Genomic DNA, 21,865 nt, shown 5'->3' on the forward strand with positions numbered 1-21,865 from the left:
CTTATAAAAACTTCTGGGTTTTTGGTTGTGGGTTTTGTTTAGCTTGTTTGCTGTACACTTTGTCACATATCAGCTTTTAGACATTGTTCTGTTTTTTGTTATAAGTCCGAAATGACAAGGAGGTGCTTCACACAATGCAAAGTCAATGGAGAGCGTTTGTTTCCCCCCCGGTGTGGGCCTGGCCTTCAGATTATGATAGCGTTTCACATCATACAGACTTCCCAGACTCCTCAGCTTCAGTGATAAACCAGCATCTAAAGAGAAAACCGAGCCATTCTCCAGCTGGAGTTCACATCAGGACAGTCCCATAACTGTGTAAAGTTCATCAATAAGAGATGAGCTGTGAGAGAGACAATGGTGTCCTTATCCAGAGCAGGTCAAGAGCAGCCTGAACACTGGGCACTGTGTGTGTGTGTGTGTGTGTGTGTGTGTGTGTGTGTGTGTGTGTGTGTGTGTGTGTGTGTGTGTGTGTGTGTGTGTGTGTGTGTGTGTGTGTGTGTGTGTGTGTGTGTGTGTGTGTGTGTGTGTGTGGCTGAGGGCAGAAAGCAGAGAGCAGCTGACATCTCACAAAGACCCTCTGTGTGAGGAGCAGAAGCTTCTCTCTGATGGTTTTCTCTCATGGACAGGAGCGATGGTGTCCGGGACGGGGTTCGCTGTGGTGTGGGTGGCAGCGCTGCTCATGAGGTCAGGGGTCGCCACACAGCGGGTGAGTGCTTCAGCTTCCCTTCACCATCTAACCCTAACCCCTGACGAGTGAACCCTTGACCTCTTGTGTTCAGGTGGAGCTGAGGAACGCATCTCTAACAGCCATTCCTGCAGGGGAATCCTCAAACCTCTCCGCTCTGATCCTGAGCCATAACTCGGTGGCCATGTCCGCCTCGGATATGAAGATCCTACAGGGCTATCCCGGGATTCGAGAGCTGGACCTCTCTTACAACCGGATCCAGTCTCTGCCAGCGGGAGCGTTCCAGAACCTCACACACCTGGAGACGCTGAGCCTGAGGGGGAATGAGCTGAGAACCCTCCACACACACATCTTTACAGGACTGGAGAAACTCAAGAGTGTGGATCTGGAGGAGAACCCGTGGAACTGCTCCTGCTCGCTCACAGGTGTCCTCCAGCAGCTGAACCGGTCTGGCGTATCCACAGGTGAGAACACACACACACACACACACACACACACACACACGCGGCTCAGTGTGACGCCAGGTCAGTGTTTGCTCTGGGGCCTGAAGCCAGATCTGTCTAACCCTCTGCTGCTCTTCCTTTAGGGGTTGTATTGGTCATAAGTGACCGGACACCTAAAAATCAAACTTCCTCCACCCCAGTAAAACCAATGCAATTTATTTTTCTTCAATAATATTTTTTCTTTTTAATTTTGTATTTTGAGATGATTTGATGGTATTTTTTAATATTTATGCAATAATTATGGTCTATTTTTGCCATTGAAAATTATACAATTTTTTTTTTGTAATTTTCTTTTTTTTTTTATTATTATTGCAGTATTTCAGGTTAAAATAGAGACTAGATCTTAGTCTTAGCAGATTAGCCCGTCTTTTGGAATTATTTAAGAAATCATGCAACTCTATCATGTCTCTATGGAGGCTTGAGAATTCACTAGTTCTCTTTTGAACACATTTTTTAAAAAAAATTATGGATTTGAATATATATTTTAAAAATCTCAAAGACTATTTATTATAAAGTTTTAGATATTTTTTGTATGTTAGGAATATAGATTTTTTTCCGTGAATTTGTGTTTTTGCAGATTTCCCATTCATTTCCTATGGTGGTCATTTTTGACCGAAGAGCACAAGTGGGAGTATTTTTTTACGACCCCTTAGCATGCTCCAATCATGACCCCAATATTTTTGTGAGTTTACATCCCTAATGCTAGAAAAGTCACCAAGTTTCATATCATTCTGATGAAGCTGTGATTTAAAAAAATCAAAATGTGGTTCATAGGTGTGTGTATGTGTGTGTATAAATAACATAAAAATATATAATAAATAAACAATCAGCTGTGAGCAAAGTGACACGCCTCTGATGCAATGAAGCCACACCCCCTGTTTCTACTCCACATTAAATGTCACTACAGAGCAAATGGGTTTTAGAGACTCAAGCGTCTGGCTTTTAACAATGCTTATTTATGGGTCAATGACAAATCAGGCTTTTAAGACAAAAAAATAATAATTGTAAGCAAAACAATTTAAAAAATGTATGGTGCTGATTCATATTGGTTTTACAGCTTTTAAGACCGCATTAATTCATTATTAAACAACATTTCAGATTTTTCACCCAGAAAATGTCAGGTGGTGCGACCATATATTGATTTAAAATAATATACATTTAATGTACTTAGCACTACTGAAAACTTGTAGATATGAATTATTGTAGTGTCTAAAATGCACATCACATGGTCAATTCCCTTTCCATTTCTTTCTGTATTGCCATTTTAGTCCAATTCATATGCACATTTTCAGAGTTTTCCAGGGGTCATTACTCAAAAATGTCTAATTATCTAATATTTATGGGAGGGTGATTAACATGTGTGATGTCATATGTTTTTTTTAAAGTAACACTGCATAACATTTTTCAGACAAAAGTTTTTTAAGTAATAGAATAGTTTTGAAATAGGACTGATACACTGTTTTCCCTCATTTATAAGGAATTTAACGTAAAATCATGCCAAACCATTTGACTAAGAGTTTTACTGAGAAAATGAACCTCTTTATTGCGGTTGTTTTGTTTTCTGCTTGTACTTTTGGACGGTCGCACCACCTGACATTTTTGGTCTTTCAAACACCATAACTCAAAAAGTCAATTGAATTTCCAAATAAATTAAAAGGGTTTCTTATAAAGGAAATATTGTGGATCAATTTGATATATGACATGTATTTATTAAAACTCTTTTTAGGAAAATAATGAATTCGGACACAAAAAATACATGTCATGTCATTGACCCTTATAATAATCATTTTGAATGGTTTATTTATCATTTATGGAATTATTATACCCATAATCAATTACACATGTATCATTTTAGTTAATTAATCATTAATAGGCACTTAGTTAAAATTTATATAAATAGCCTATATAAAGGTCATACAAATAAGCTTTAAAATCAATAAATAAAGCTATAAAAATGACTACATGTGAGCTTAAATATCTCTCTATATATCAACTTAACTAACTTCATGACTTTTACTTGCATTGACAGAGTAAAATTGTCTTAAAGTTCTTATAGTATACACACACACACACACACACACACACACACACACACACACACACACACACACACACACACACACACACACACACACACACACACACACACACACACACACACACACACACACACACACACACACAGTGTCTCTAAACACACAATACTGGAATCATTTTACAGGAAACCCTCTGAAGTTTCATAACCCACTGCTAGAAGTGATAAACATGAGTATGTGTTGTCTGAGCTTTAATAACCCCCACAAAAAAGAGACGCTTTTTGATTTTTTTGGTTGTAAATTGATTGTTGAAAGTGTGTAACTCAGGCCCTGTGAGCTCTAGCACCCTGCAGACAGTTCTGGCTGTAAACACTAGATTACAGAAAACACTGGAGAAAAGAAGTGTGTGTGGATCATGTGTGCAAGATTTATTCAAATGGATCTGAATGGAGGAATATGACCTTTTTTATGTAATTTCCGTCCACCTCCCCTGAAAGTGATAAATATTATAGTGTATGATGTGTTTGATATAATAAACATATAAAATCAATAAAAAACAGACAAACAAAATAGGCGTTTTTGTTTTTTTTGGTTATAAATTAATTGTTAAAGTGTATATCTCAGGTGTGCTCTAGCACCCTGCAGAGAGTTTTGGCTGTTTCCAGCAAACACTGGAAAAAATAATTCAATGACACTGGGATGTTGCATTTATGTCACTGTATATTGGTATGGGGGGGGGGGGGATCTTGCACACATGATCCAGACTAACTCTTTCTCCAGTATTTTCTGTAATCTAGTGTTTACAGCCCAAACTGTCTGCAGGGTGCTAGAACTCACAGGGCCTGAATTAAACACTTTCAAAACTGAATTTATAAGAAAAATGACAGCTGTTTATCACCTTTAGCAATGCTTTATAAAACTTCAGAGGGTTTCCTGTAAAATGACAGCAAACTTTTGAATTTAGAGACACTGTATGTGGGTATGGGAAGCTTTTCAATTTGGGTCGGCCAAATCCAGGTGGAAATCCCCAAAATGGTCCCAGACCTTAAGAGGTTAAAGGCCCGGGTATACTTCACTTACCGCGCCCGGACGCGTCACGCGCGCAGCCCTGTCCGCGCGTCTTTCAAAGTATACTACACACAACGGATGCGCGCGGAGGATCGCGTTCGACACATGCGCAGTAAAAAAGTGTCTATGCTCCACCAGACATCGGAGGGCAGCACTGAGTCCTGTCATCAACGGGACATTCGCTGGGCATGATCAGAGAAGAACTGTAGTGCATCCACCATTGCTACATAGTTTGGAAGAAACACTGAAGAATCAAAAATTCTCTCTTTTTTTCCCAAGCGTGTTGTTTTTAAACCGGTCTTTGCACACTCTTCTTCGACGGCTGAACACTGTGCTCAATACTGTGTTTATTGCCACCTAGTGGACTCTTCTGTACTGCTGGCGCATGCGCTGTTGCACGCGGACCGTCCGCGCGGTCACAAAATTTGGGCTGCGCGCGGACGGGGTGTGCGGCCGGCCGCGAGCCCTCCGAGTGACGAAAATTACGTCATGCGGGCGGTGCACGAACGCGGACGGCCGAAGTATACCCGGGCCTTAAGCTTCCATCATGAGGTGTGGTCAAGAGCATTGCTGGAGCTGCTACTGTCAAGTCTGCTAAATATCCAAATAAATCTAAATAATAAACTAAATTAACCATATAAACTAAATGACTGCTCTAATTACTGATCTAAAGCCCACACTGTCACTGTATGATAATTGAAATGAAAATTAAATTAATTGAAATGAACTGATGACATCACCGTTTTCTCCAGAATGACATGAATAAAATTATGCTGCATTATTTTCCTGTTTAACACTGTAAAGCTGCTCTGAAACAATCTGCATTGTTAAAAGTGCTACATAAATAAAGTTGACTTGACTTGTGTTATTAAAGAGTGTGTTAGTGATATGAGCCTATAGGAGGAGAACAGCACACACACACACACACACACACACACACACACACACACACACACACACACACACACACACACACACACACACACACACACACACACACACACACACACACGTGTTTAAATATTAAAATAAAAGGATTCCTCTCTGGAGAGCGTTCAGTGAATGCTGTGTTTGTGTTGCAGGCAGAGAAGTCGTGTGTCCCCCCCCCCAGGAAACGGCTGATGGAGACTCGTTCTGCTTAAACCAGTCCAACCCAGTCAGAACCAGACCAGCCTCCAGCCCAGAGCCGAGCAACAGCAGTGACGCCTCCAGCTCCAGCAGAGGTAAAGACATCCGCATTAACCCTGACCTCAGCACATCAGCCACACACTACATCAGACCAAGCCTGTCTCACACTACATCACAGCAAGCCTGTCTCACACTACATCAGACCAAGCCTGTCTCACACTACATCAGACCAAGCCTGTCTCACACTACATCACAGCAAGCCTGTCTCACACTACATCAGACCAAGCCTGTCTCACACTACATCACAGCAAGCCTGTCTCACACTACATCAGACCAAGCCTGTCTCACACTACATCACAGCAAGCCTGTCTCACACTACATCACAGCAAGCCTGTCTCACACTACATCAGACCAAGCCTGTCTCACACTACATCACAGCAAGCCTGTCTCACACTACATCACAGCAAGCCTGTCTCACACTACATCACAGCAAGCCTGTCTCACACTACATCACAGCAAGCCTGTCTCACACTACATCAGACCAAGCCTGTCTCACACTACATCACAGCAAGCCTGTCTCACACTACATCACAGCAAGCCTGTCTCACACTACATCACAGCAAGCCTGTCTCACACTACATCAGACCAAGCCTGTCTCACACTACATCACAGCAAGCCTGTCTCACACTACATCACAGCAAGCCTGTCTCACACTACATCACAGCAAGCCTGTCTCACACTACATCACAGCAAGCCTGTCTCACACTACATCACAGCAAGCCTGTCTCACACTACATCACAGCAAGCCTGTCTCACACTACATCACAGCAAGCCTGTCTCACACTACATCAGACCAAGCCTGTCTCACACTACATCACAGCAAGCCTGTCTCACACTACATCAGACCAAGCCTGTCTCACACTACATCACAGCAAGCCTGTCTCACACTACATCACAGCAAGCCTGTCTCACACTACATCACAGCAAGCCTGTCTCACACTACATCACAGCAAGCCTGTCTCACACTACATCACAGCAAGCCTGTCTCACACTACATCACAGCAAGCCTGTCTCACACTACATCACAGCAAGCCTGTCTCACACTACATCACAGCAAGCCTGTCTCACACTACATCACAGCAAGCCTGTCTCACACTACATCACAGCAAGCCTGTCTCACACTACATCACAGCAAGCCTGTCTCACACTACATCAGACCAAGCCTGTCTCACACTACATCACAGCAAGCCTGTCTCACACTACATCACAGCAAGCCTGTCTCACACTACATCACAGCAAGCCTGTCTCACACTACATCAGACCAAGCCTGTCTCACACTACATCACAGCAAGCCTGTCTCACACTACATCACAGCAAGCCTGTCTCACACTACATCACAGCAAGCCTGTCTCACACTACATCACAGCAAGCCTGTCTCACACTACATCACAGCAAGCCTGTCTCACACTACATCACAGCAAGCCTGTCTCACACTACATCAGACCAAGCCTGTCTCACACTACATCACAGCAAGCCTGTCTCACACTACATCACAGCAAGCCTGTCTCACACTACATCACAGCAAGCCTGTCTCACACTACATCACAGCAAGCCTGTCTCACACTACATCACAGCAAGCCTGTCTCACACTACATCACAGCAAGCCTGTCTCACACTACATCAGACCAAGCCTGTCTCACACTACATCAGACCAAGCCTGTCTCACACTACATCACAGCAAGCCTGTCTCACACTACATCACAGCAAGCCTGTCTCACACTACATCACAGCAAGCCTGTCTCACACTACATCAGACCAAGCCTGTCTCACACTACATCACAGCAAGCCTGTCTCACACTACATCACAGCAAGCCTGTCTCACACTACATCAGACCAAGCCTGTCTCACACTACATCAGACCAAGCCTGTCTCACACTACATCAGACCAAGCCTGTCTCACACTACATCAGACCAAGCCTGTCTCACACTACATCACAGCAAGCCTGTCTCACACTACATCACAGCAAGCCTGTCTCACACTACATCACAGCAAGCCTGTCTCACACTACATCAGACCAAGCCTGTCTCACACTACATCACAGCAAGCCTGTCTCACACTACATCAGACCAAGCCTGTCTCACACTACATCACAGCAAGCCTGTCTCACACTACATCACAGCAAGCCTGTCTCACACTACATCACAGCAAGCCTGTCTCACACTACATCACAGCAAGCCTGTCTCACACTACATCAGACCAAGCCTGTCTCACACTACATCACAGCAAGCCTGTCTCACACTACATCACAGCAAGCCTGTCTCACACTACATCACAGCAAGCCTGTCTCACACTACATCACAGCAAGCCTGTCTCACACTACATCACAGCAAGCCTGTCTCACACTACATCACAGCAAGCCTGTCTCACACTACATCACAGCAAGCCTGTCTCACACTACATCACAGCAAGCCTGTCTCACACTACATCACAGCAAGCCTGTCTCACACTACATCACAGCAAGCCTGTCTCACACTACATCACAGCAAGCCTGTCTCACACTACATCACAGCAAGCCTGTCTCACACTACATCACAGCAAGCCTGTCTCACACTACATCACAGCAAGCCTGTCTCACACTACATCACAGCAAGCCTGTCTCACACTACATCACAGCAAGCCTGTCTCACACTACATCAGACCAAGCCTGTCTCACACTACATCAGACCAAGCCTGTCTCACACTACATCACAGCAAGCCTGTCTCACACTACATCACAGCAAGCCTGTCTCACACTACATCAGACCAAGCCTGTCTCACACTACATCAGACCAAGCCTGTCTCACACTACATCACAGCAAGCCTGTCTCACACTACATCACAGCAAGCCTGTCTCACACTACATCAGACCAAGCCTGTCTCACACTACATCACAGCAAGCCTGTCTCACACTACATCAGACCAAGCCTGTCTCACACTACATCACAGCAAGCCTGTCTCACACTACATCACAGCAAGCCTGTCTCACACTACATCAGACCAAGCCTGTCTCACACTACATCACAGCAAGCCTGTCTCACACTACATCACAGCAAGCCTGTCTCACACTACATCAGACCAAGCCTGTCTCACACTACATCACAGCAAGCCTGTCTCACACTACATCAGACCAAGCCTGTCTCACACTACATCACAGCAAGCCTGTCTCACACTACATCACAGCAAGCCTGTCTCACACTACATCACAGCAAGCCTGTCTCACACTACATCACAGCAAGCCTGTCTCACACTACATCAGACCAAGCCTGTCTCACACTACATCACAGCAAGCCTGTCTCACACTACATCACAGCAAGCCTGTCTCACACACTACATCACAGCAAGCCTGTCTCACACTACATCACAGCAAGCCTGTCTCACACTACATCACAGCAAGCCTGTCTCACACTACATCAGACCAAGCCTGTCTCACACTACATCACAGCAAGCCTGTCTCACACACTACATCACAGCAAGCCTGTCTCACACTACATCACAGCAAGCCTCTCACATAGTGTTAGACCCATATATCGGGCCGCTATTTGCTATTTTTACGTGTATCGGCCGATATAAGGCTGTTGCGTTCGCCGATATTTGCTATTTTTACGTGTATCGGCCGATATAAGGCTGCTGCGTTCGCCGATATTTGCTATTTTTACGTGTATCGGCCGATATAAGGCTGTTGCGTTCGCCGATATTTGCTATTTTTACGTGTATCGGCCGATATAAGGCTGTTGCGTTCGCCGATATTTGCTATTTTTACGTGTATCGGCCGATATAAGGCTGCTGCGTTCGCCGATATTTGCTATTTTTACGTGTATCGGCCGATATAAGGCTGCTGTGTTCGCCGATATTTGCTATTTTTACGTGTATCGGCCGATATAAGGCTGCTGCGTTTGCCGATATTTGCGATTTTTACGTGTAACGGCCGATATAAGGCTGCTGTGTTCGCCGATATTTGCGATTTTTACGTGTATCGGCTGATATAAGGCTGCTGTGTTCGCCGATATTTGCGATTTTTACGTGTATCGGCTGATATAAGGCTGCTGTGTTCGCCGATATTCGCCAATATTTTTACGTGTATTTCCAGACAGGCGTCCACAGGGCAGCTCTCACCGTCTTCAAACTCTCTTGCTCTCCCTCGCGCATATTAATCAAAATTAATGGAGAATTGACACGATGGTAAAAGGTGGAAAGACTGAAGTTTCACGTGGAGCATTGGGAGATTTTTTTCCTGAATTACCGCTGGTGTTGCTCTACAAGAGATTAAGTTCAGTGCACCTACACTCTAAAACATGCTGGGTTAAAAATAACCCTAGTTGGGTTGAAAATGGACTAACCCAGCAATTGGGTTGTTTTAAGCAAACATTTAACCCAACCGCTGGTTCAAAACAACCCAATTGCTGGGTTAGTCCATTTTCAACCCAACTTGGGTTATTTTTAACCCAGCATTTTTTAGAGTGTAACCATTAAATGACTAGGTTGTAAATAGTTGTTAACTGAAGTATAGTACAGTCAGTGTGCACTTTATTATGCTGCTTGCTTGTTGATACTGTGTGCAATAGTGTCATTATTTTATTTATGCTTAAATATTTATTTTCAGAATTTATTTTCACAACTCTTTTTTTTCTTGTTCTACCTGACCTGTTTTTACTATTTGTTAAATATTGTTTTTTTTTGTTCAATAAATGTTCCTTTTTTAAATTGTAAATTTTAAATTGTTATCATCATGATCATTGTGTCATTTTTATGATGTAAATTGAGGGAGCAAAAGCAGTATCGGCTCCTAATATCGGCAGCCCGTATCGTCATCGGCTAAGACTGAGGAAAAAAAAAAACGGCATCGGCACTAAAAAATCCATATCGGTCGACCCCTACTCTCACACACAGCTGATGTGCCACATGTGTCTCCTCAGGACACACACACACACACACAGCCTCTCACACACAGCTGATGTGCCACATGTGTCTCCTCAGGACACACACACACACACAGCCTCTCACACACGTGTGTCTCCTCCACAGGAAGCAGCAGCTGGAAGTTCCTGCTGGGGGTCGTGGCTCTAACCCTCAGCACTTCACTGCTCATCGTCTGTGCTGTAAAGTCTCCCTCCTGGTACAAACTCCTCTTCAACTACCGGCATCAGAGACTGCGAGAGGACGGGGAGCCCAGCGTCTTCAGCACCGGACGCTTCTCCAACTTCAGCCTGGACACACAGCAGACGGAGACCAGCGCTCAGGAGCTGGAGGAGGGCCTGGATCAGGATGATGATGATGATGATGATGGCTTCATCGAGGACGGATACATCGAGCCGGGGAACTACAGCGAACCTTCAGATGCTCCGCACCAGCCATGAGCCGGAGCTCTGCTCTCCACGGGTCGACACATTCAGCTCGTGTGTGCATGAACAAACTCTGAGGACTGTTTCCCCAATGTACACTGCACAAAAAGCTTTTCTTACTTAGTATTTTTGTCTTGTTTTCAGTCAAAATATCTAAAAAATCTGACATTAAAGGGTTAGTTCACCCAAAACTGTAAATTGTGTCATTAATGACTGAGCCTCATGTGGTTGGACACCCGTCAGACCTCCGTTCATCTTCAGACACAAATGAAGATATTTTAGTGTAAAGCTGATGCTCTGAAAGGCCTCCATTGGCTCAACTTTACACTCTCAAGACCCTTAAAAGACACTAAAGACTAAAGTTACAAAGTCCATCTCACTACAGCGGCTCTACAATAACTTTATGAAGACGAGAATAGTTTCTGTGCGCAAAAAAACCCTAAATAACGACTTATATAGTGATGACTATACACGGCATCATGAAGCTTCGAAGCGTTATGAATCAGTGAGTCGATTCAGCGGTTCAGAGCGTTACGAATCAGTGAGTCAATTCAGCGGTTCAGAGCGTTACGAATCAGTGAGTCGATTCAGCGGTTCAGAGCGTTATGAATCAGTGAGTCAATTCAGTGGTTCAGAGCGTTATGAATCAGTGAGTCAATTCAGTGGTTCAGAGCGTTATGAATCAGTGAGTCGATTCAGTGGTTCAGAGCGTTATGAATCAGTGAGTCAATTCAGTGGTTCAGAGCGTTATGAATCAGTGTCTGACGGGTGTCCAACCACATGAGGGTCAGTCATTAATGACACAATTTACATTTTTGGGTGAACTAACCCTTTAAGAAGCATTTACTAGACAAGCAAAAGTTTTGTCTTATTTTGGGGGAAAATACCTCAAAATCAAGGGAGTTTTTGCTTAAAATAAGCAAAATAATCTTGTTTTCTGTTTATATTGAGATTATTTTGCTTGTCTAGTAAATGCTTCTTAAATGTCAGGGCCCGTATTCATAAAGAATCTTAATGCAAAGAGCAGCTCCTAGTGACAACAGTCTAAGAAAATTCTTAGAAATGTGGGCGTTTACTCTTAAAATTAACTAAAAAATCCTAGTAAAGAAAACAGTAATTCAGAAAGCGTCTTAACCCTTAAAAGAGGTCTTAAAGTCAGATTTGTTAGGAGCACGGACGAGGACTTTTAAGAGGATTAAGAGTTTCTTTAGCAGTGGAGAAAATGGCAGAAAGACGAAGAGGGAGAAGAAATGTGATGCAGACGATGGAGGACAGTGACTTAAAACACTATAGATTAGATCATGTTTGTTGCATTAAACCCAACTTTAAGACCACCAATTAAATAGACATGCCAGCAATCAGTGGAATTGGAAAGAGTGGAACAATGTTTATAATTCTAAGCCAATCAAATACCTTATAGGAAATTAACAGCATGGTAAATAATATAAAGGATTTATATACATATATATAATGTGTGTGTGTGTGTGTGAGTGAGAGAGAACGGTAAAATAAGACAATTTGCGCTTTGTAATTTCAAAGTGAAGGCTTACAATAGACCCTATACTTAAAAGCGCTCCTTATTTCCCCTTTTTGGACAACCAACCAATCACAGTCTTCAAAACACTGTGTCATGCGTAGGAACGGGGTCATATTAAGAGATAAGAGTGTGTGTATTCTCCTTGCTCAGAGTTGCTCTCAGATCGGTCCTGAATAGCTCTTAAGCTAAGACTCCGACGTAAAAGTGTTTCAGCTAAATTAGGGTTTTCTGAGAGGACTCTTAGAATCTTTATGAATACGGGCCCAGATTTTTTTGATATTTGGACTGAAAACAAGACAAAAATACTAAGTAAGAAAAGCATTTTTTGCAGTGTAGTAGTGCAATATGAAAATAAAATATGAAGCACAAAGATCACTGAACTGGAATTGTAAATGCAAACGTTGTGTAGAGGGCTCGCAAAAGGCTTCAGACACACACTCTTTGAGATCAGGGTAGCCCGAAAAGAACTAGCCCAATAAAAAAAGAGCATTTCATGTAGAAAATTGGACTGGAGTGGACATATCAATCAAAGACACACACAGACACATGTATTAGGTTGTAACTGAACTGAAATGTCTTCTATCCTGACCTGTGTTTTTTGGATACCAGTGTAAATCATCATTTCACAACTTTCACAGTTTTCTTCATTCAGCCACAAAAACATGTAAAGTAGTAAGGCAAAACTAGGGATGTCAGCGATTCATCGATATATGCGTTATTGCGATATATGAAAATAAACATGCATATTAAAGTTTCATAAAGTTCATAATACAGCCATAAAATAAATCAAATGTTTTAAATAGTTTAAGATAAAAGTGTTAACATTTAGAACCAAAGAAAAGGCTTTGAAATATAAGCTTCAATTATTGCAAAGTTCACTTGTTTCATAGTTTTTTTATAGCTATATTTTAAGCGAAGTTGCAGAAATGTGGATATTAGGAGTTTTTAAATCGCACTTTGAACGTTTAATGCATCAAATGTGTTTGAGAAATAAAATCTCCAACGTTATGTTGAAAAGTTGACGCAATAACATGATTGATTGTTTTTAAATATAGTTAAATTAAGAATAGGCGTATTTTAATACATAAAATGTGTTAAATTATTTGTTCGCTTTAAAGTGTAAATAGGCACAAATGTATTGTAACTTTTACAAGTAACAAACGGTCGAACGCATTTTGGGAAAATTATTTTAAAATAAAGTTTTATTGAAAAAGAAAACAGCCTGGTTTGCCATTCATTTAACATTATAGAGGACAATTTATATATATATATAAAGACATTGCTTTATAAGTGCAGTTCATTATTAGTTCATGTTAACTAATGAAGCTTATAGTAAAGTGTTAAGGTTTGAAGAAGTGTTGGCGTGAGGAAAGAACTCCAGTGTGGAGAATAAACCCGATCTACACTTACTCTCTCCTCTCCGTGAAGATGGAGTCCATACTCTGAGCTTCTCTGTCATTCTGGGCCTTCAGCTGAGGAGACACACACACACACACACACACACACACACACACACACATGAGCAGAACACCAGAGGAGACAAACACACACACACACATGAGCAGAACACCAGAGGAGACACACACACACACACACACACACACACACATGAGCAGAACACCAGAGGAGACAAACACACACACACACACACACACACACACACACACATGAGCAGAACACCAGAGGAGACAAACACACACACACACACACGAGCAGAACACCAGAGGAGACAAACACACACACACACACACACACACACACACACACACACACACGAGCAGAACACCAGAGGAGACAAACACACACACACACACACACACACACACACACACACACATGAGCAGAACACCAGAGGAGACAAACACACACACACACACACACACACACGAGCAGAACACCAGAGGAGACACACACACACACACACACACACACACACGAGCAGAACACCAGAGGAGACACACACACACACACACACACACCAGAGGAGGAAATGATGCGGACTCACCATGATGATGTCGTTTGAGACCTCGTCCATCTCTGTGTTGGTGTTCAGCTTGTCCACCAGCTGTAGATCAGAGAAGACACGCATGTTTAATGATGACATCACGCATGTTTAATGATGTCATCAGCATGTTTATTGATGTCATCAGCGTGTTTAATGATGTCATCAGCGTGATGTCATCAGCGTGTTTAATGATGTCATCAGCGTGTTTAATGATGATGTCATCAGCGTGTTTAATGATGTCATCAGCGTGTTTAATGATGTCATCAGCGTGTTTAAGGATGTCATCAGCGTGTTTAATGATGTCATCAGCGTGTTTAATGATGTCATTTAATGATGTCATCAGCGTGTTTAATGATGTCATCAGTGTGTTTAATGATGTCATCAGCGTGTTTAATGATGTCATCAGTGTGTTTAATGATGTCATCAGCGTGTTTAATGATGTCATCAGTGTGTTTAATGATGTCATCAGCGTGTTTAATGATGTCATCAGCGTGTTTAATGATGTCATTTAATGATGTCATCAGCGTGTTTAATGATGTCATCAGTGTGTTTAATGATGTCATCAGCGTGTTTAATGATGTCATCAGTGTGTTTAATGATGTCATCAGCGTGTTTAATGATGTCATCAGCGTGTTTAATGATGTCATCAGTGTGTTTAATGATGTCATCAGCGTGTTTAATGATGTCATCAGCGTGTTTAATGATGTCATCAGCGTGTTTAATGATGTCATCAGCGTGTTTCTGAGGATACTCTACCATGTTGTAATCCGCCAGCTGGCCCTGGAGATCTCGGATTTCTCCCGCTAGCACTTCAGCTCTGTTCACACGAAGGGTTAAAACAGGACATCAGCTGATGATGTCATCAGAAACACCATATAATTATATTATATTATAGTGAAGTGTGTGATGACGAGGTTAGCGCACCGCTTCTCATAGGACAGGAAGACGGAGTTCTCCTGACTGAAGGTGTCGATGTCCTTCTGCAGTCTGCTGGACTCCATCGTCAGCTCGTTTACTTTACTCCTGAACACACACACACACACACACACACTCAGTGTTTATCATCTCATCTGAGAGAGAATGAAACATTCAATAAATGCCAGACACACTCTTTACCGTAATAACCCCAGGTAATAGGACTTATCCAGAATCTGCCTCTGCGGCCCTTGAGGAGTGAACAGAAGATCTCACGTTAGGGAAACATCTGCCACACACACACACACACACACACACACACACACACACACACACACACACACACACACACACACACACACACACACACACACACACACACACTCTTCACCTTTCATGCCCGTCTTCATCCCGCTGAGGCCCTGTTGAGTCACGGGCCGCTCGGTCACTTTAATCTGTGCTGATAAAACCCCAGGACTGGCCATGAGTCCCCCTCTGGTGCCGGGCCGGCCGGTCCCCGGGGCCATCTGGGACACACACACACACACACACACACTCTTGATTTTTAAGTTGTCATAAATTATGTTTTTTTTTCTTTAAATTGTGACTTTTTCTCATTTAGTCATGAACATGCATGCAAAGTTTCAACACGCTGATGTGTTTTGACACACACACACACACACATTTACTGTTACATTCGTGATGTTCACGGGTCAATTTGACCCGCATATTTTAATGTTCTAAGGCAATTGTAGAGACCCAAAATAATAACATTTCTTGGTTATATTTTGTTATTTTAGTTTTTTACAAACCTATGAATCTAAAAAAAAGCTTTTCCCCATTTTTTTCAATACAGAAATATTTTTTGTATGCCACAAATGGTGAAAATTAGCAATCCATCCATCTTCTTCCGCTTTATCCACGGCCGGGTCGCGGGGGCAACAGTCTAAGCGGAGATGCCCAGACTTCCCTCTCCCTATCCCTAAGGGAGCGCCCAGCCACCCTACGGAGAAAGCTCATTTCGGCCGCCTGTATCCGGGATCTTGTCCTTTCAGTCATGACCCACAGCTCATGACCTTAGGTGAGAGTAGGAACGTAGATCGACCGGTAAATCAAGAGCTTTGCCTTACGGCTTAGCTCTTTCTTCACCACAACAGACCGGTCCATCGACCGCATTACTGCAGAAGCTGCACCGATCCGTCTGTCAATCTCCCGTTCCATCCTCCCCTCACTCGTGAACAAGACCCCAAGATACCTGAACTCAAGTTCAAGTTCAAGTTTATTTATTTCTAAAGCACATTTACTACCGGCTTTCGGCCGACCAAAGTGCTGTACAATAGTCACACACACAATACACATTGAACTAACGACATCACAATCCTCAATCTAAATATGGTGCCTTGAAAACTCAATCAGGTTACACATTAAAAGCTACTCTAAACAAATGAGTTTTTAGCGCTGTTTTAAACTCAGATAGAGTGGAAGCCTTTTTCAGTTCAATAGGAAGATTATTCCACAGAGTGGAACCCCTTCAAAAGCACGATTTCCCCTCTTTTTCAACCGGGTTCTAGGAATATGAAGGAGGGATTTGTTTCCTGATCTCAGTTCTCGATTTGAAGTATATGGGTGAAGTAAATCTGATAGATAAGCTGGTGCAAGATTATTTAAGGATTTGTAGACTAATAGTACAATTTTATAGTCGATTCTATATTGAACCGGTAGCCAGTGAAGGGATCTCAAAAGCGGTGTGACATGATCAAATTTTTTTACCTCCCTTCAGAAATCGCGCTGTTGCATTCTGAACAACTTGTAATCTAGAGATTTGGCTCTTCGAAACTCCAGAGTACAGAGAGTTGCAGTAATCTAGCCTGGATGTTATAAAGGCGTGAATAGCAACTTCTAGAGAGGCATTAGATAGGAAAGATTTGATTTTGGAAAAAGAACGCAGATGGAAAAAACTAGAGCCCACTACTGAGGCAATTTGCCTATCAAATTGTAAATTGTTATCAATTACCACACCTAAATTACGAACTTTTGCTGAAATAGTGAGGTTTAAATGATCGAGATTAGGTAAATGTTGTCTGCTATGTTCGGAGGGGCCAAAAACAATAGCTTCACATTTATCTGAGTTTAAAAAAAGAAAGTTTTTTGAGAGCCATACATTTACATCATTCAAACAAGCTGATAGATTACTAACAGCATCCTCATTACCGCTGGTTAAAGGCAAATACATTTGCATGTCATCAGCATAACAATGGAAGGCTACATTATGTTTCCTGAAAATGGATCCCAAGGGAAGTAAGTATAGAGAAAAAAGAGTGGGTGCAAGAACAGAACCTTGTGGTACGCCACATGATAGCTTGCTTGAAGAAGAAGTAAAATTACCAATTTTAACAGAAAAAGATCTGTTGGTTAGGAAAGATTTAAACCAGTTTAACACTACTCCTCCACTTGAGGCAGGAACTCTCCACCCACCTGAAGCGGGCAAGCCACCCTTTTCCGACTGAGGACCATGGCCTCGGATTAGGAGGTGCTGATCCTCATCCCAGCCGCTTCACACTCGGCCGCAAACCGTCCCTGTGCTGAAGGTCCTGGTTCGAGGAAGCCAACACGACAACATCATCCGCAAAGAGCAGCGACAAAACCGCGTGGTCCCCAAACCTGACACTCTCCGGCCCTTGGCTGCGCCTAGAAATTCTGTCCATAAAAATTATGAACAGAACCGGTGACAAAGGGCAGCCCTGCCGGAGTCCAACATGCACCGGGAACAAGTCTGACTTACTGCCGGCAATGTGGACCAAACTCCTGCTTCGGTCGTACAGGGACCGGACAGCCCTAAGCCGGACCCCGGACCCCATATTCCCCGAGCACCCTCCACAGGACGCCGCGAGGGACACAGTCGAATGCCTTCTCCAAATCCACAAAACAAATGTGGACTGGTTGGGCAAACTCCCATGAACCCTCCAGCACCCTGTAGAGGGTATAGAGCTGGTCCAGTGTTCCACGACCGGGACGAAAACCACACTGTTCCTCCTGAATCCGAGGTTCCACTATCGGCCGTATTCTCCTCTCCAGTACCCTGGCATAGACTTTCCCGGGGAGGCTGAGAAGTGTGATCCCCCTATAGTTGGAACACACTCTCCGGTCCCCCTTCTTGAAAAGAGGGACCACCACCCCGGTCTGCCAGTCCAGAGGCACTGTCCCCGACCGCCATGCGATGCTGCAGAGGCGTGTCAGCCAAGACAGCCCCACAACATCCAGAGACTTGAGGTACTCAGGGCGGATCTCATCCACCCCCGGAGCCACTGAGGAGCTTTTTAACACCTCGATGACTTCAGCCCGGGTGATGGACGAGTCCACCTCTGAGCCCCCAGCCTCTGCTTCCTCAACGGAAGACATGTCGGTGGGATTGAGGAGATCCTCGAAGTATTCCTTCCACCGGCCGATGATATCCCCAGTTGAGGTCAACGGGTGCCCATCTCCACTGTAGACAGTGTTGGTAGGGCACTGCTTCCCCCTCCTGAGGCGTCGAACGGTTTGCCAGAATCTCTTCGAGGCCGACCGATAGTCTTTCTCCATGGCCTCACCAAACTCCTCCCAGGCCCGATTTTTTGCCTCCACGACCCCCCGGGCTGCAGTCCGCTTGGCCTGCCGGTACCGGTCAGCTCCAGGCCCGATCGGACTCCTTCTTCAGCTTGACGGCATCCCTTACTTCCGGTGTCCACCCCCGGGTTCGGGGATTGCCACCTCGACAGGCACCGGAGACCTTACGGCCACAGCTCCGAGCGGCCGCAGCGACAATGGAGGTGGAGAACATGGTCCACTCGGACTCAATATCTCCAGCCTCCCTCGGGATCCGGTCGAAGTTCTGCCGGAGGTAGGACTTGAAGATCTCTCTGACAGGAGACTCGGCCAAACGTTCCCAACAGACCCTCACAGTACGCTTGGGTCTACCGGGTCTGTCCAGCTTCCTCCCCCACCAGGTGAGAGCTCCGCCCCTCTCTTCACCACCAGGTGAGAGCTCCGCCCATCTCTTCACCCGAGGTGAGAGCTCCGCCCCTCTCTTCACCCGAGGTGAGAGCTCCGCCCCTCTCTTCACCCGAGGTGAGAGCTCCGCCCCTCTCTTCACCCGAGGTGAGAGCTCCGCCCCTCTCTTCATCCCAGGTGAGAGCTCCGCCCCTCTCTTCACCCCAGGTGAGAGCTCCGGCCCTCTCTTCACCCCAGGTGAGAGCTCCGCCCCTCTCTTCACCCCAGGTGAGAGCTCCGCCCCTCTCTTCACCCCAGGTGAGAGCTCCGCCCCTCTCTTTACCACCAGGTGAGAGCTCCGGCCCTCTCTTCACCCCAGGTGAGAGCTCCGGCCCTCCCTTCACCCCAGGTGAGAGCTCCGGCCCTCCCTTCACCCCAGGTGAGAGCTCCGCCCCTCTCTTCACCCCAGGTGAGAGCTCCGCCCCTCTCTTCACCCCAGGTGAGAGCTCCGCCCCTCTCTTCACCCCAGGTGAGAGCTCCGCCCTTCTCTTTACCACCAGGTGAGAGCTCCGCCCCTCTCTTCACCCCAGGTGAGAGCTCCGGCCCTCTCTTCACACCAGGTGAGAGCTCCGCCCCTCTCTTCACCCCAGGTGAGAGCTCCGCCCCTCTCTTTACCACCAGGTGAGAGCTCCGCCCCTCTCTTTACCACCAGGTGAGAGCTCCGCCCCTCTCTTCACCCCAGGTGAGAGCTCCGCCCCTCTCTTCACCCCAGGTGAGAGCTCCGCCCTTCTCTTTACCACCAGGTGAGAGCTCCGCCCTTCTCTTTACCACCAGGTGAGAGCTCCGCCCCTCTCTTCACCCCAGGTGAGAGCTCCGCCCCTCTCTTCACCCCAGGTGAGAGCTCCGGCCCTCTCTTCACCCCAGGTGAGAGCTCCGGCCCTCTCTTCACCCCAGGTGAGAGCTCCGGCCCTCTCTTCACCCCAGGTGAGAGCTCCGGCCCTCTCTTCACCCCAGGTGAGAGCTCCGGCCCTCTCTTCACCCCAGGTGAGAGCTCCGCCCCTCTCTTCACCCCAGGTGAGAGCTCCGCCCCTCTCTTCACCCCAGGTGAGAGCTCCGCCCCTCTCTTCACCCCAGGTGAGAGCTCCGCCCCTCTCTTCACCCCAGGTGAGAGCTCCGCCCCTCTCTTCACCCCAGGTGAGAGCTCCGCCCCTCTCTTTACCACCAGGTGAGAGCTCCGCCCCTCTCTTCACCCCAGGTGAGAGCTCCGCCCCTCTCTTTACCACCAGGTGAGAGCTCCGCCCCTCTCTTCACCCCAGATGAGAGCTCCGCCCCTCTCTTTACCACCAGGTGAGAGCTCCGCCCCTCTCTTTACCACCAGGTGAGAGCTCCGGCCCTCTCTTTACCACCAGGTGAGAGCTCCGGCCCTCTCTTCACCACCAGGTGAGAGCTCCGGCCCTCTCTTCACCCCAGGTGAGAGCTCCGGCCCTCTCTTCACCCCAGGTGAGAGCTCCGGCCCTCTCTTCACCCCAGGTGAGAGCTCCGCCCCTCTCTTTACCACCAGGTGAGAGCTCCGCCCCTCTCTTCACCCCAGGTGAGAGCTCCGGCCCTCTCTTCACCACCAGGTGAGAGCTCCGGCCCTCTCTTCACCCCAGGTGAGAGCTCCGGCCCTCTCTTCACCCCAGGTGAGAGCTCCGGCCCTCTCTTCACCCCAGGTGAGAGCTCCGGCCCTCTCTTCACCCCAGTTGAGAGCTCCGGCCCTCTCTTCACCCCAGGTGAGAGCTCCGGCCCTCTCTTCACCCCAGGTGAGAGCTCCGCCCCTCTCTTCACCCCAGGTGAGAGCTCCGCCCCTCTCTTCACCCCAGGTGAGAGCTCCGCCCCTCTCTTCACCCCAGGTGAGAGCTCCGGCCCTCTCTTCACCCCAGGTGAGAGCTCCGCCCCTCTCTTCACCCCAGGTGAGAGCTCCGCCCCTCTCTTTACCCCAGGTGAGAGCTCCGGCCCTCTCTTCACCACCAGGTGAGAGCTCCGCCCCTCTCTTCACCACCAGGTGAGAGCTCCGCCCCTCTCTTCACCCCAGGTGAGAGCTCCGCCCCTCTCTTCACCACCAGGTGAGAGCTCCGCCCCTCTCTTCACCCCAGGTGAGAGCTCCGCCCCTCTCTTCACCCAGAGGGCCCGTAGGCACACACCACAGTGAGAGACCTAACCCTGAGCCGAAGCCGCAGGGAAACGACCCTTTCCTTCACCGGGGTGAACTACAACACATGGCGACATATAATATAATTATAATTTCTTTTTTCAATCTATCTGAAATACTATCTAACCTACGTTGTTTTTCTTGAAATTGTGTGACCTTTTCTCATTTAGGGTCATTAATATGCATGCAAAGTTTCAACATGCTGATGCGTTGTGAAATGTGCATATCAAAATGTTATACACTCTTGCTGTTTGCGGGTCAATTTGCCCCATATATTCAAAAGCAACTGTAGAGACACAAAATACAAAACACTTTGTTGTATCTCAGAGCTCTTCAACTATTAACAACTTCATGAAGCAGTGTTTTGAAATCGGCCATCACTGTAGAAGTCGTAAAAGTAAAGTTTAAAACAAGTTATAGAAGTTTATGAACATGTAAAATATATAACATAT

At 45.7% G+C, this 21,865-nt stretch overlaps 2 protein-coding genes across 2 annotated transcripts in view; one reads left to right on the forward strand and one right to left on the reverse strand.

The window, feature by feature from the left end:
* The window catches only part of ift74 (intraflagellar transport 74), a 65,694-nt gene that overhangs the window by 39,637 nt on the left and 4,192 nt on the right, over positions 1-21,865 (reverse strand). The window contains exons 3-8 of the mRNA XM_079814643.1: positions 15,648-15,783; positions 15,458-15,506; positions 15,266-15,364; positions 15,098-15,158; positions 14,342-14,401; positions 13,747-13,808 (exon numbers count right to left, since the gene is read on the reverse strand). Of these exons, the coding sequence (XP_079670769.1) occupies positions 13,747-13,808; positions 14,342-14,401; positions 15,098-15,158; positions 15,266-15,364; positions 15,458-15,506; positions 15,648-15,783 (467 nt within the window). The remainder of the gene's footprint in view (positions 1-13,746; positions 13,809-14,341; positions 14,402-15,097; positions 15,159-15,265; positions 15,365-15,457; positions 15,507-15,647; positions 15,784-21,865) is intronic.
* Positions 611-13,544, forward strand: LOC307125032 (leucine-rich repeat-containing protein 19-like). The gene is made up of 4 exons (XM_079814642.1): positions 611-706; positions 780-1,149; positions 5,375-5,515; positions 10,483-13,544. Exons 1-4 carry the CDS (start codon positions 632-634, stop codon positions 10,812-10,814), a joined length of 918 nt encoding a protein of 305 aa, XP_079670768.1. The 5' UTR covers positions 611-631; the 3' UTR covers positions 10,815-13,544.

Source organism: Gobio gobio (assembly GCF_949357685.1).
Source record: "Gobio gobio genome assembly, chromosome: 4".
Classification (NCBI taxonomy): domain Eukaryota; kingdom Metazoa; phylum Chordata; class Actinopteri; order Cypriniformes; family Gobionidae; genus Gobio; species Gobio gobio.

Bases quoted from the DNA above. Each gene is read 5' to 3' on its own strand.
- LOC307125032 (XM_079814642.1), top strand. From the start codon at position 632: ATGGTGTCCGGGACGGGGTTCGCTGTGGTGTGGGTGGCAGCGCTGCTC. The intron at 707-779 runs GTGAGTGCTTCA...TCTTGTGTTCAG, and splicing joins CAGGGGTCGCCACACAGCGG to GTGGAGCTGAGGAACGCATC. The intron at 5,516-10,482 runs GTAAAGACATCC...TCTCCTCCACAG, and splicing joins CGCCTCCAGCTCCAGCAGAG to GAAGCAGCAGCTGGAAGTTC.